Source organism: Entelurus aequoreus, linkage group LG01, assembly GCF_033978785.1.
Source record: "Entelurus aequoreus isolate RoL-2023_Sb linkage group LG01, RoL_Eaeq_v1.1, whole genome shotgun sequence".
Taxonomy (NCBI): Eukaryota; Metazoa; Chordata; class Actinopteri; order Syngnathiformes; family Syngnathidae; genus Entelurus; species Entelurus aequoreus.
The window spans coordinates 93654489-93669005 of NC_084731.1; the positions used below are offsets into that span (position 1 = coordinate 93654489).

Below are 14517 nucleotides of genomic sequence, written 5' to 3' on the forward strand. Positions count from 1 at the left end.
AAACAAACGCCATGGGAACATCGCCCCCTGGAGTTACAAATTTCGATGGGTAACAGATTTCGGTACAACACCAGCCTTGGCACGCATATATGTGTCCTCTTTTTGGGATTTCAGAATATGGTCAGCCTAGTTTAAGCTAATTAAAAAGGTCGCTCAAATTAAATTAAATTAAGAATGTCTAAGACTACAACCCACTATTAAAAATGGCAAATGTGTCAAGGTCGGGTGAGCGTTGCTTCGGCGTGACCCCAACGATGCGGAGAACGGCAGTCGGAATGCGGGTAAAACGCAATTTATTACCTACAAAGAGGCGTCGGTCTCGAAAGGAAGAGCAAGAAGGATCCAACGCTGAAGGAGAGACGCAGGTGGAACTAAAGACAACTAATTAAACAAGGAACAGGTGTGCCGACAGGACATGGAACAGAAAGTAAAGGTGCTGCAAAACACAGGGACCAAACAGGAAACACTGACAAAACAAGAGCACCAGGACAGGAAGTCATTCTAATAACAGGAAAACCCAACCATAACCAAACTAGCATGAATTGATTAACGTGGACCCCGACTTAAACACGTTGAAAAACGTATTCGGGTGTTACCATTTAGTGGTCAATTGTACGGAATATGTACTGTACTGTGCAATCTACTAATAAAAGTCTCAATCAATCAATCAAGCACTTCTGACAAAATGGTTCGCTCCGCCTGGATAGCAGCCAACCTGACCTCAAACACATCACTCAACACGGACGTCATAACGTCATCAAAACTCACCTTTAAGTATTTACCTACTGTTTGGAACAATGAGAGGTGATAGAAGAAAGGTAAGAACATAATGCGTCTATATTTGTGGCGGCATAGGAGAAAGTTATGTGCACGTTTCACTTTTGCATGGCATTACCCTGAACTGTGGTGCATTCAAAGACCCTTGATTAAAGTTAGAAATGGAAGCGTCACTAGGTTTTAAAGAAAGGGGGGGGGGGGCCTTAACTGGAGGAGATGCACTAATTATAATATAATCACAACAATAATGATGTATTATGATTGTTGATTATTTCCATTTTTATTTAATTCACACAAACAATAAACAAACACAATTGATACAATGGATGGGAATCAGCACCTCGTCCGGAAAAGGGTGGAGTGCCATCTCCGGGTTAGGGATGTGGAGGAGTTCAAGTACCTCGGAGTCTTGTTCACGAGTGAGGGAAGAGTGGATCGTGAGATCGACAGGCGGATCGGTGTGGCGTCTTCAGTAATGCGGACGCTGTATCGATCCGTCGTGGTGAAGAAGGAGCTGAGCCGGAAGGCAAAGCTCTCAATTTACCGGTCGATCTACGTTCCCGTCCTCACCTATGGTCATGAGCTTTGGGTTATGACCGAAAGGACAAGATCACGGGTACTAGCGGCCAAAATGAGTTTCCTCCGCCGGGTGGCGGGGCTCTCCCTTAGAGATAGGGTGAGAAGCTCCCTCATCTGGGGGGAGCTCAAAGTAAAGCCGATGCTCCTCCACATGGAGAGGAGCCAGATGAGGTGGTTCGGGCATCTGGTCAGGAAGCCACCCGAACGCCTCCCTAGGGAGGTGTTTAGGGCACGTCCGACCGGTAGGAGGTGTTAGAGTAATTGTTTGTAAGTTATCACCAAAAAACTTTGTGATGAAATAAGTTCCAGGTAAAAGGACAGGGGCTGTCTTTGAGGCCTACCAAGACGAAGAAGGCTCGTAAAACTCCACTGTGACTTCAAAGCGGACAGACGGCTCAACTTCCAGACGAACCCTTTTTGAAGTATTTTATGGAACCCTTTTTGAACTATTCTACGACCTCTCCTTGTGAACTGTTCGGTAACCAAAGGCAACGCTGTTTACGACCCCCTTCCCTCTGAAAGCAGCTGCGGGCAGGTGGGCGGAGAAAGTCAAATAAAGAAGGAGGAGTGCAATCTTGTGGCAGAGCGTGGTTGAAGACCGTACCGAGAGTACGGTCGCCGCCACGTCTCTCGTCAATATTGAGTCCAAATTTAATTCTGTCTCTGTTTGATTCTTTGCCTCTTGTCTTGTTTAATAGACGTCATCAGTGTTCTGAACCTGACAGCAGGCCACGGGGAAGACCCAGGACACGTTGGGAAGACAATGTCTCCCGGCTGGCCTGGGAACGCCTCGGGATCCCCCGGGAGGAGCTGGACGAAGTGGCCGGGGAGAGGGAAGTCTGGGCTTCCCTGCTTAGGCTGCTGCCCCCGCGACCTGACCTCGGATAAGCGGAAGAAGATGGATGATAAGATGAACTGCAACCATTTTTCACGTTCTTTATTTTATTGTTTTTCATGTGAGCATTTGCCCATCAGAACATTGCAAACATTTTTTTTTTTAGTTGTTTTTTTTTTAAATACACTTACACAGGCGTACATAGCGATTGAAAGGGAAGTAACAAACATCAGACATTCACAACAAGAACAGTATGAATGCATCCTAACACTCTTTCCTGCAAAACAACCAGACTGCTTTACTTTCATTACACTTTCAAAGTTGCTTCTTTTTCCCCCCCCCCCCCACGGAATGTTTTCACATACAACACATACATCTTCCCTTTTTTTTCCATTCTTTGTGGAGGGAGGGGACATGAGGGGCTTGAACGACACACCGCTCCAAAAAGAACTTTCGTCTTCTCCATGCCTAGGCTCATTTACAAAACAGAAAAAAAAAGAAGAAATTAGGAAATTAAAAGACTCCTATTTGAGGACTGCAGGGCCTGTCCAATGTACAAAACTACATTATAAAAACATAAAACACAAGTTTGCCAAACAGGCCAGCAAATATTCGCAAACAACCTTTTTTTTTTCTTCAAATGTCACACATTTTAAACAAACATGCTCATCAGACGCTCTGATTGGACGCTAGTAGCTTTTCCATGTTTCCAAATCCCTTTTCTAGATAGCGGCAAAATACTTTAAGAGGAGGGAAAAATAAAAAAAAAATTAAAAAAAAACTACAGCAGGGAAGGGATTCATATGGCCCCATAACTTGTGGATCTCACGTGAGAGGAAGAGGGGAGGTTAATCATTTTGCAAAGCACACTGCAAAAAGTCAGTGTTCAAAAACAAGAAAAAAAAAAAATACAAAAATGAGGGGTATTTTATTTGAACTAAGCAAAATTATCTGCCAATAGAATAAGAAAATATGGCTTGTCAAGACTTTCCAAAACAAGTAAAAAAAAAACGTAAAAAGCAGTGTTTTTAGTACATTTTTGTCTAAAATGGGAAATTGCCAACTTCCTGTTGGTTTTCGCCCGAGAATGTGTCGTTATGAGTTGTAGGTCTAAAGCAGACCTACATACAGGTTTTTGTTTCATGTCTCTACGACCTTCCTAGTGGGAGTTACAGGCAGTTTTGTTTTGTTTTCCTAGGGGGCGCTAGAGCCCAATTTTGATTTTTGGGGTTTGGTTGTTTTATTTTATTGAAATTTTCGCAGGTCCTGATGTGTGTGTCAAATTTGGTGAGTTTTGGAGCATGTTAAGTGGGTCAAATTAGCGTTCTTTGTGGGGTCGGTAAAATAATATTAATAATAATAATAATAATAATAAAACCTTACAATAACAATAGGTTCCTTTGTAACCTGTACAAAGGACTCCCTGGGGGAGTCCTTTGTACAGGGTACAGGGCGGACCCTAATTAGCTAACCTCAATGAACCCAAAAATACCTTAAAATAAGTATATTCTCACTAATAACAACTGTACTACTATATGAGTACGTGTTTTCTATTGTTTCATTGAAAATAAAACAGCAAAGTCCATTTGGCTGTCATCTGTTTTAATTATGAGACACAATTGTGTCAAAGTCATGACTTATTTTTTCCATGCTTGAAATAAGAAATTATTACTTTAAAAAAGCAGTTTTACACTCGTGAGTGTTGATGACACAGCTTTGCAACAGTTGATATTCTAGTTTCAAGCATGTTTTACTCAATATAGGTCATCAAATCTCTTTGTAATATCTTACTGAGATCATTTAGGACCAAAACCCTTAAAACAAGTAAAACACTCTAACATAAAATCTGCTTAGTGAGAAGAATTATCTTATCAGACAGAAAATATGCAAATATCACCCTTATTTGAGATATTTAATCTTACTGAGATTTCAGTTTTTACAGTGCAGTCTGCTGAAAATGATGGAAAGCGTCACTCTACATACGCTGTGGTTGTAGCAATTTGAAAATGCATACTATTTTGAGTTTGTATAGTAGCAACTTAAAAGTGAATTTTGTTGGATTTAATATTTGAAAATAAATACTGTCTTTTTTTTAAAAGAAAACGGATGTAGCAATAGGAATTGCTTGTATGTGTGTTGTTCCTACCCGGAGGGTTTTAGAGTGACGCACTGTATATGTTGAATGGCAACTGATAAATAAAAGTTCCCTGTGAGTAGGGTAAAGCTCAACCAGTCCAGTTTGTATAGTCATTGAAGACAGAACAAGCTGAAACCGTGGTCGAAGTTGGAATTGCCATAAAACACATTTTAAGATACTCTGCCATCTGGTGGTTTAAGTAGGTAAAGCAACAACCCAATGTGTCACGTTTCATGTGTCAGGTAAATTGCAACGAATGGGGCCAAATGGATCCACTTCTTACTGTATACAATCTTAAGCCCTCTTTCGGGCATAAAGACAAAAAGTCCAAAGACGGAAAGAAAACGGTAACTTTTAAAGCAGGTGCGTGGAGATCAATCGGAGAATTCCCTTGTTAAAATCCCTCTGGGAAGCAGACGTGGAGGGGGAGGGTCTAGGGCGGGCCATGGGAGAACACTGGATGATTGAGAAGGAATGAGTCGGGATCGGGACGAAGGTCGCTCATAAGCCCTGCTTGGCCAGCGCGGCGGTGACGTCTTGGGCCAGCGTGCAGAGTTGTGGCGACTCCAGTTGGTTGATGCTGCCGGCGGAGGACATGTGAGGAGAGGTGCCGCCCGGCTCCAGCCCGGGGGAGTGGGTGATGACGATCTCTGCGCCGTGGTCCACCCGAGCTTTGGCGGTCTCCCGGAAGCTCAGCTTGTGGCTCTCAATCTGCCAATGACGGGTCAGGGGTTATCTTTTTTTTACTGTGGCGGTTTTAGATAAATGACTATGGTGGCATTCTCTAGTGGGCGCCTCGAGGATGAGGAGAAAGAAAATATTTATTTGTGCTGAGCGTCTTAATACTACGGAGCCCCTAAAGGGACATGGGGTAAAAAAAAATTATAATTTTTATTTATTTTTATTTTTTATTTTTTTTAGACATGTATCTCGTGCGCTCGAGAAACTTTTTATAAAGTTATAAAAAAAAATATATGTATATTATAATTTTTATTTATTTATTTATTTATTTTTTAGACATGTATCACGAGAAACTTTTTATAAAGTTATAAAAAAATATATATATATATATGTTATAATTTTTTTTTTTTAGACATGTATCTCGTGCGCACGAGATACATGTCTAAAAAAAAAAAAAAAAAAATAACATATATATATATTTTTTTATAACTTTATAAAAAGTTTCTTGGCGCACGAGATACATGTCTAAAAAAAAAAATTAAAAAAAAAAAATTAAAAAAAAAAAATTATAATATATATATATTTTTTTATAACTTTATAAAAAGTTTCTCGAGCGCACGAGATACATGTCTAAAAAAAAAATTTAAAAAAATTATAATATATATTTTTTTATAACTTTATAAAAAGTTTCTCCTGCGCACAAGATAAATGTCTAAAAAAAAAATATATTTTTTTATAACTTTATAAAAAGTTTCTCGTGCGCAGGAGAAACTTTTTATAAAGTTATAAAAAAATAAAAATAAAATAAAATATATATATATATTTTTTAGACATGTATCTTGTGCGCACGAGATACATGTCTAAAAAAAAAAAAAATTTATTTTATTTTTATTTTTTTATAACTTTATAAAAAAAAAAAAAAATTATTATATTTTTATTTTTTTTAGACATGTATCTTGTGCGCACGAGAAACTTTTTATAAAGTTATAAAAAAATATATATTATAATTTTTTTTAGACATGTATCACGTGCGCTCGAGAAACTTTTTTATAAAGTTATAAAAAAATATATATATATTATAATTTTTTAAAATTTTTTATTTTTTTTAGACATGTATCTCGTGCGCCAAGAAACTTTTTATAAAGTTATAAAAAAATATATACCTGTATGTATGTTATAATTTTTTATTTTTTTTAGACATGTATCTCGTGTGCACGAGATACATGTCTAAAAAAAATATATATATATATATTTTATTTTTATTTTTTTATAACTTTATAAAAAGTTTCTCATGCACACGAGAAACTTTTTATGAAGTTATAAAAAATATATATATATATATATATATTTTTATTTTTTTAGACATGTATCTCGTGTGCACGAGAAACTTTTTATAAAGTTATAAAAAAATATATATTATAATTTTTTTAAATTTTTTTTAGACATGTATCTCGCGCGCACGAGATGTCTAAAAAAAACAACAAAAAAACAAACATTTTTATTTTTTTTTATTTTTTTATAACTTTATACAAAGTTACAAAGATACATGTCTAAAAAAAATAAATAAAATAAAAAATAGAAAATTATAAAAACATTTTTTTCCCCCATGTCCCTTTAGGGGCTCCGTATAATACTGCTAAGTGGACAAAAACAATTTTAACGATGTAGAAACCCCTCTATTTGCAAACTTTTAGATTGAGCCAAATGTGCTTCATGCTAGAATAATTGTTTCTATGTTATCACAAAAAACTTTGTGTTACATTGAGTGCCCGGCAAGAAGACAAAAGCTGTCTTTGAACCTACCAAGAGTAAGGCTCGTAAAACTCCACTTTGTAGGGGGGGGAGCAAGATGAAGGTGTTCCTGTTGTCTTTCATGTATTAGAATCAAACAGAAAGATATTCCGTATTTTTCGCACTATAAGTCGCTCCGGAGTATAAGTCGCACCGGCCGAAAATGCATAATAAAGACGGAAAAAAACATATATAAGTCGCACTGGAGTATAAGTCACATTTTTTGGGGAAATGTATTTGATAAAAGCCAACACCAAGAATAGACATTTGAAAGGCAATTTAAAATAAATAAAGAATAGTGAACAACAGGCTGAATAAGTGTACGTTATATGAGGCATAAATAACCAACTGGTATGTTAACGTAACATATTATGGTAAGAGTCATTCAAATAACTATAACATATAGAACATGCTATACGTTTACCAAACAATCTGTCACTCCTAATCGCTAAATCCCATGAAATCTTATACGTCTAGTCTCTTACGTGAATGAGCTAAATAATATTATTTGATATTTTACGCTAATGTGTTAATAATTTCACACATAAGTCGCTCCTGAGTATAAGTCGCACCCCCGGCCAAACTATGAAAAATACTGCGGCTTATAGTCTGAAAAATACGGTTGTCTTTCCCAAGGACTATAAAAGCGAAGAGGAAGCAGGACCAGAATCCCCTCCAGGCGACCTCTTTTTTCAACTGTTTTACGGACCTCTTTTTGAACTATTTTACGAGCCTCTTTTGAACTAATTTACGAACCTCGTTTTTAAGTATTTTACGGACCTCTTTTTGAACAATTTTACGAACCTCCTTTTGAACTATTTTACGAACCTCTTTTTGAACTATTTTACGAACCTCTTTTTGAACTATTTTACGAACCTCCTTTTGAACTATTTTACGAACCTCTTTTTGAACTATTCTACGAACCTCTTTTTGAACTATTTTACGACCTCTTCTTTTGAACTATTTTTACGACCTCTTCTTTTGAACAGTTCTCTAACCAAAGGCAACGCTGTTTACGACCCACTTCCCTCTGGAAGCAGCTGTGGTCATGTGATCAGAGAAAGTAAAATAAAGGCGCAGTTGTACCGTATTTTTCGGACTATACACTACCGTTCAAAAGTTTGGGGTCACCCAAACAATTTTGTGGAATAGCCTTCATTTCTAAGAACAAGAATAGACTGTCGAGTTTCAGTTGAAAGTTCTCTTTTTCTGGCCATTTTGAGCGTTTAATTGAGCCCACAAATGTAATGCTCCAGAAACTCAACCTGCTCAAAGGAAGGTCAGTTTTGTAGCTTCTGTAGCGAGCTAAAGTGTTTTCAGATGTGTGAACATGATTGCACAAGGGTTTTCTAATCATCAATTAGCCTTCTGAGCCAATGAGCAAACACATTGTACCATTAGAACACTGGAGTGATAGTTGCTGGAAATGGGCTTCTATACACCTATGTAGATATTGCACCAAAAACCAGACATTTGCAGCTAGAATAGTCATTTACCACATTAGCAATGTATAGAGTGTATTTCTTTAAAGTTAAGACTAGTTTAAAGTTATCTTCATTGAAAAGTACAGTGCTTTTCCTTAAAAAATAAGGACATTTCAATGTGACCCCAAACTTTTGAACGGTAGTGTATGTCGCATTTATATATATGCGACTTATACTCAGGAGCGACTTGTGTGAAATTATTAACACATTAGCGTAAAATATCAAATAATATTATTTAGCTCATTCACGTAAGAGACTAGACGTATAAGATTTCATGGGATTTAGCGATTAGGAGTGACAGATTGTTTGGTAAACATATAGCATGTTCTATATGTTATAGTTATTTGAATGACTCTTACCATAATATGTTACGTTAACATACCAGGCACGTTCTCAGTTGGTTATTTATGCCTCATATAACGTACACTTATTCAGCCTGTTGTTCACTATTCCTTATTTATTTTAAATTGCCTTTCAAATGTCTATTCTTGGTGTTGGCTTTTATCAAATAAATTTCCCCCAAAAATGCGCCTTATACTCCAGTGCAACTTATATATGTTTTTTCTCTTCTTTATTATGCATTTTCGGCCGGTGCGACTTATACTCCGAAAAATACGGTATATACAATCATTAAATATGATTAAAATCAAGAGGAACATTACTAATTCAGTGTTAATATTTGAATGTGCCCCGGACTCTTCTGTATTGATAAAGTTGGGCCACAAGGTCAAAAAGGGTTAAGAACCTCTGCTTTATCTGACATGTTAAGGTATTGCACTCCCTGTGTGGCGTGGGGGGCTGAAAGGGGTAGCACCATGACTGTCTGGATGTCCAATCAAAAAGCAGCATTTACCATCACATTCCCGCCTCCTGGCGTGTGGCTGGCGTTGTCCATTGAGCCGACCTTGGCAAGAGCCTTGTCTTTAAAGTCCAGCTTCACATTCTCGATTCGCACGTTTCCTCCGCCTGCGAGTGACAAGGACCGGCGTCAAACATCTTCATCATCATCATCTAAATCACGCGTCCTCACCTGGCCTGTGGCGGATGTTGGACATGGAGCCACATTTGGCAGTGATGTGGCTCAAGTCGATTTTCTTGGTCTGGATTTGAACCTGTTGGGGGAGGCAGCGGCGTGAACGCCGATTCTGTGTTTACAGCGATGAAAAGAGCCGCGGCGGCACGACGGCGGGATGATCTCTGAGTAAGCACGACATGCATGTGGATAAATTCAGATTAATTTGGACTCAAACGAGACAGGAGATGGCGATGCCAGAGATTACACGGGAAGCGCACGCAGCAAATACACACGGCAGCTGCTTCAATTAAACTTGCATCAGCGGCATGATTTACAGTATGTGGTAGAGATGTCCGATAATATCGGTCTGCCGGTATTATCGGCCGATAAATGCGTTAAAATGTAATATCGGAAATTATCGGTATCGGTTTTTTATTATCAGTATCGTTGTTTTTTTTTGGTTTTTTTAAATTAAATCCACATAAAAAACACAAGATACACTTACAATTAGTGCACCAACCCAAAAAACCTCCCTCCCCCATTTACACTCATTCACACAAAAGGGTTGTTTCTTTCTGTTATTAATATTCTGCTTCCTACATTATATATCAATATATATCAATACAGTCTGCAAGGGATACAGTCCGTAAGCACACATGATTGTGCGTGCTGCTGGTCCACTAATAGTACTAACCTTTAACAGTTAATTTTACAAATTTTCATTAATTACTAGTTTCTATGTAACTGTTTTTATATTGTCTTACTTTCTTTTTTATTCAAGAAAATGTTTTTAATTTATTTATCTTATTTTATTTGATTCATTTTTTTAAAAAGTACCTTATCTTCACCATACCTGGTTGTCCAAATTAGGCATAATAATGTGTTAATTCCACGACTGTATATATCGGTTGATATCGGTATCGGTAATTAAAGAGTTGGACAATATCGGCATATCGGATATCGGCAAAAAGCCATTATCGGACATCCCTAGTATGTGGTGCAACTGACTGATGTACAGTAAGTTGACCACGCCGCACTTTTCATATGATTCGGTTTTCTCCAAATAGTTTCACCTAGGGGTGTAACGGTACACAAACATTTCGGTTCGGTACGTACCTCGGTTTAGAGGTCGCGGTTCGGTTCATTCAGTAAGAAAACAACAAAATATACATTTTTTGGTAATTTATTTTACAATTTTGTAAACAATGGCATAACATACATATACACACAGGGTCCATTGCCAGGGTTAATGTGGTCAACTTATATCAAATAAAAACTAAATAAGATAAGGCTCAGAATGGTTTCTTAACAAAACCTTTCTACATATAAAGTGCTTTTTTTGATTGATTGATTGAGACTTTTATTAGTAGATTGCACAGTACAGTACATATTCCGTACAATTAACCACTAAATGGTGACACCCCAATACGGTTTTCAACTTGTTTAAGTCGGGGTCCACGTTAATCAACATTAAACTGCCTCAAGTTGTTGCTCAGATTAAATAAAAATGACAAAACTAATTCTTCTACATATAAAAAGTGCAACATTAAACAGTTTCAAGTCAACTCAGCCTCAGATTAACTTTTCTTCCCCCCCCCCCCAGCCTGGCTAACTTGGCAGTAAGAGGATATATGGCAGGGGTCCCCAAACTATGGCCCGCGGGCCGGATACGGCCCCCCAGCGTCCAAAATCCGGCCCGCGGGAAGTCCCAAGTAAAAAAACAAACAAAAACAATTATTAAAAAAAAAAAAAATTATTATTATTTTTTTTATTTGTCCTTACTAGTCCATTTTCTACTGTCTCCTAGCCACTCAGGCAAATCATATTGTCTAAAAATGCATTTTACCATCGATAACGTGACACGCAGCAAGTGCGCTCTTTAAGTCAATTAGTGCGCGAGGAATATATATATATGAATAAATATATATGAATAAATATATATATATATATATATATATATATATATATATATATATATATATATATATATATCTTAATTAGATTATCCAAAAAAAAAAAAAAAGTGCTCGATACCGTGGTAGAGCGTAATATGTATGTGTGGGGAAAAAAATCACAAGACTATTTCATCTCTACAGGCCTGTTTCATGAGGGGTTTCCTCAATCATCAGGAGATTTTAATGGAAGCATTCACATACCATGGTTTATATAGGGCATGGTTTATATACCCGCCCTGTGCCCTATATAAACCATGGTATGTGAATGCTTCCATTAAAATCTCCTGATGATTGAGGAAACCCCTCATGAAACAGGCCTGTAGAGATGAAATAGTCTTGTGATTTTTTCCCCACACATACATACACACACACACACACACACACACACACACACACACACACACACACACACACACACATATATATATGTATATATATATATATATATATATATATATATATATATATATATATATATATATATATATATATATATATATATATATATATATATATATATATATATATATATATATATATATATATAAATACATATATACACATGGACATATACATATACATATATACACACACACACACACACACAAACATTTACATAATTTATATATATATATATATATATATATATATATATATATATATATATATATATATATATATATATATATATATATATATATATATATATATATATATATATATATATATATATATATATATATATATGTATATATAGTGCGGCCCCGGAGTCAAAAAGTTTGGGGACCCCTGATATATGGGCTCATTGTTCTTCCACCATAGAAGTGGCTCAAAATGTAGTTTTCAATGCAATATGGATTTACAAACCCCGTTTCCATATGAGTTGGGAAATTGTGTTAGATGTAAATATAAACGGAATACAATGATTTGCAAATCATTCTCAACCCATATTCAGTTGAATATGCTACAAAGACAACATATTTGATGTTGAAACTGATAAACATTTTTTTTTTGCAAATAATCATTAACTTTAGAATTTGATGCCAGCAACACGTGACAAAGAAGTTGGGAAAGATGGCAATAAATACTGATAAAGTTGAGGAATGCTCATCAAACACTTATTTGGAACATCCCACAGGTGTGCAGGCTAATTGGGAACAGGTGGGTGCCATGATTGGGTATAAAAGTAGATTCCATGAAATGCTCAGTCATTCACAAACAAGGATGGGGCGAGGGTCACCACTTTGTCAACAAATGCGTGAGCAAATTGTTGAACAGTTTAAGAAAAACCTTTCTCAACCAGCTATTGCAAGGAATTTAGGGATTTCACCATCTACGCTCCGTAATATCCTCAAAGGGTTCAGAGAATCTGGAGAAATCACTGCACGTAAGCAGCTAAGCCCGTGACCTTCGATCCCTCAGGCTGTACTGCACCAACAAGCGACATCAGTGTGTAAAGGATATCACCACATGGGCTCAGGAACACTTCAGAAACCCACAGTCAGTAACTACAGTTGGTCGCTACATCTGTAAGTGCAAGTTAAAACTCTCCTATGCAAGGCGAAAACCGTTTATCAACAACACCCGGAAACGCCGTCGGCTTCGCTGGGCCTGAGCTCATCTAAGATGGACTGATACAAAGTGGAAAAGTGTTCTGTGGTCTGACGAGTCCACGTTTCAAATTGTTTTTGGAAACTGTGGACGTCGTGTCCTCCGGACCAAAGAGGAAAAGAACCATCCGGACTGTTCTAGGCGCAAAGTTGAAAAGCCAGTATCTGTGATGGTATGGGGGTGTATTAGTGCCCAAGACATGGGTAACTTACACATCTGTGAAGGCGCCATTAATGCTGAAAGGTACATACAGGTTTTGGAGCAACATATGTTGCCATCCAAGCAACATTACCATGGACGCCCCTGCTTATTTCAGCAAGACAATGCCAGGCTTCATAGTAAAAGAGTGCAGGTACTAGACTGGCCTGCCTGTAGTCCAGACCTGTCTCCCATTGAAAATGTGTGGCGCATTATGAAGCCTAAAATAGCACAAGGGAGACCCCCGGACTGTTGAACAACTTAAGCTGTACATCAAGCAAGAATGGGAAAGAATTCCACCTGAGAAGCTTCAAAAATGTGTCTCCTCAGTTCCCAAACGTTTATTGAGTGTTGTTAAAAGGAAAGGCCATGTAACACAGTGGTGAACATGCCCTTACCCAACTACTTTGGCACGTGTTTCAGCCATGAAATTCTAAGTTAATTATTATTTGCCAAAAAAAAATGAAGTTTATGAGTTTGAACATCAAATATGTTGTCTTTGTAGTGCATTCAATTGAATATGGGTTGAAAAGGATTTGCAAATCATTGTATTCCGTTTATATTTACATCTAACACAATTTCCCAACTCATATGGAAACGGGGTTTGTATATCTGCTGCTATAAAAACATTTGTTATTGCTTTAGCCCTGCCTGACTCGCCGAGGAGAGGCTGCTTGAATGCGGTGGTGACGCTTCAAATGGGTTAGCATGTGTTATGAAAGTAGCGTGTGTGTGTGTGTGTGTGTGTGTGTGTGTGTGTGTGTGTGTGTGTGGCCCTTTAATATGTGACAGCATGTGAGGTGAGTGTGTGGGCGAGCGAGGTGAGGGAGCGGTAGCATGAGTGCGGGGTGTGGCTAGTGTTTTGTTGGACTGGCTGTGTGCTAGACTTCAATAAAGTCACGATTTGCAACTAATCGCCGGACAGAAGTAGGCAGACTCGTCAGCGATCCTGTTCTGTCTCCCTGTATTGTTTGTCTGATCTTGAATGGGATTGTGCTGAAAATCTTGACTTCCCCTCAGGCATTAATAAAATAATTCTGATTCTGATTTGTGAGATGCAATCCTCTGCGCAAGAGCTTAGTAAGTCAGCTTTATGTGTTTTATAAAGTTTTCATGTTTAAATACATTCAAACCTTTAGTACAGGGGTGTCCAAACTTTTTCCACTGAGGGCCGTACACAGAAAAATATAAGCATGCGGGGGCCATTTTGATATTTTTCATTTTCAAACCTTAACAAAATATATGGATTTTTTTTTTTTTAACCTTTAGGGCACCCGGGGACCATAAAGGGTCTCAGTCAATAAACTGTCAAATAAGTCAAATTATTATTATTATTTTTTATTTAACGCTTACAATAAATCTCTACCAACTTGAGGTTGATATAAAGTAAAACAAAAAAAGGTTTTCTGTCAAAGACAACTTTGTTTTTTATAGTAAAACTGAAATATGCAGTA

General features: G+C 37.3%; 2 protein-coding genes across 10 annotated transcripts in view; both read right to left on the bottom strand.

Moving 5' to 3' along the window:
• Positions 1-467, bottom strand: part of LOC133659689 (protein unc-80 homolog) — a 117859-nt gene extending 117392 nt beyond the window's left edge. The window contains exon 1 of the mRNA XM_062062284.1: positions 301-467. The gene's annotated coding sequence lies outside the window, so the exon portion shown is untranslated. The remainder of the gene's footprint in view (positions 1-300) is intronic.
• Positions 468-2528: 2061 nt separating this feature from the next.
• Positions 2529-14517, bottom strand: part of LOC133659722 (microtubule-associated protein tau-like) — a 124786-nt gene continuing 112797 nt past the window's right edge. For all 9 annotated transcript variants that reach the window (XM_062062389.1, XM_062062378.1, XM_062062399.1 and 6 more), the window contains 3 exons: positions 9315-9396; positions 9138-9250; positions 2529-5039 (listed from right to left, as the gene is read on the bottom strand). In XM_062062389.1, the coding sequence (XP_061918373.1) occupies positions 4830-5039; positions 9138-9250; positions 9315-9396 (405 nt within the window). In that variant the 3' untranslated portion in view covers positions 2529-4829. The remainder of the gene's footprint in view (positions 5040-9137; positions 9251-9314; positions 9397-14517) is intronic.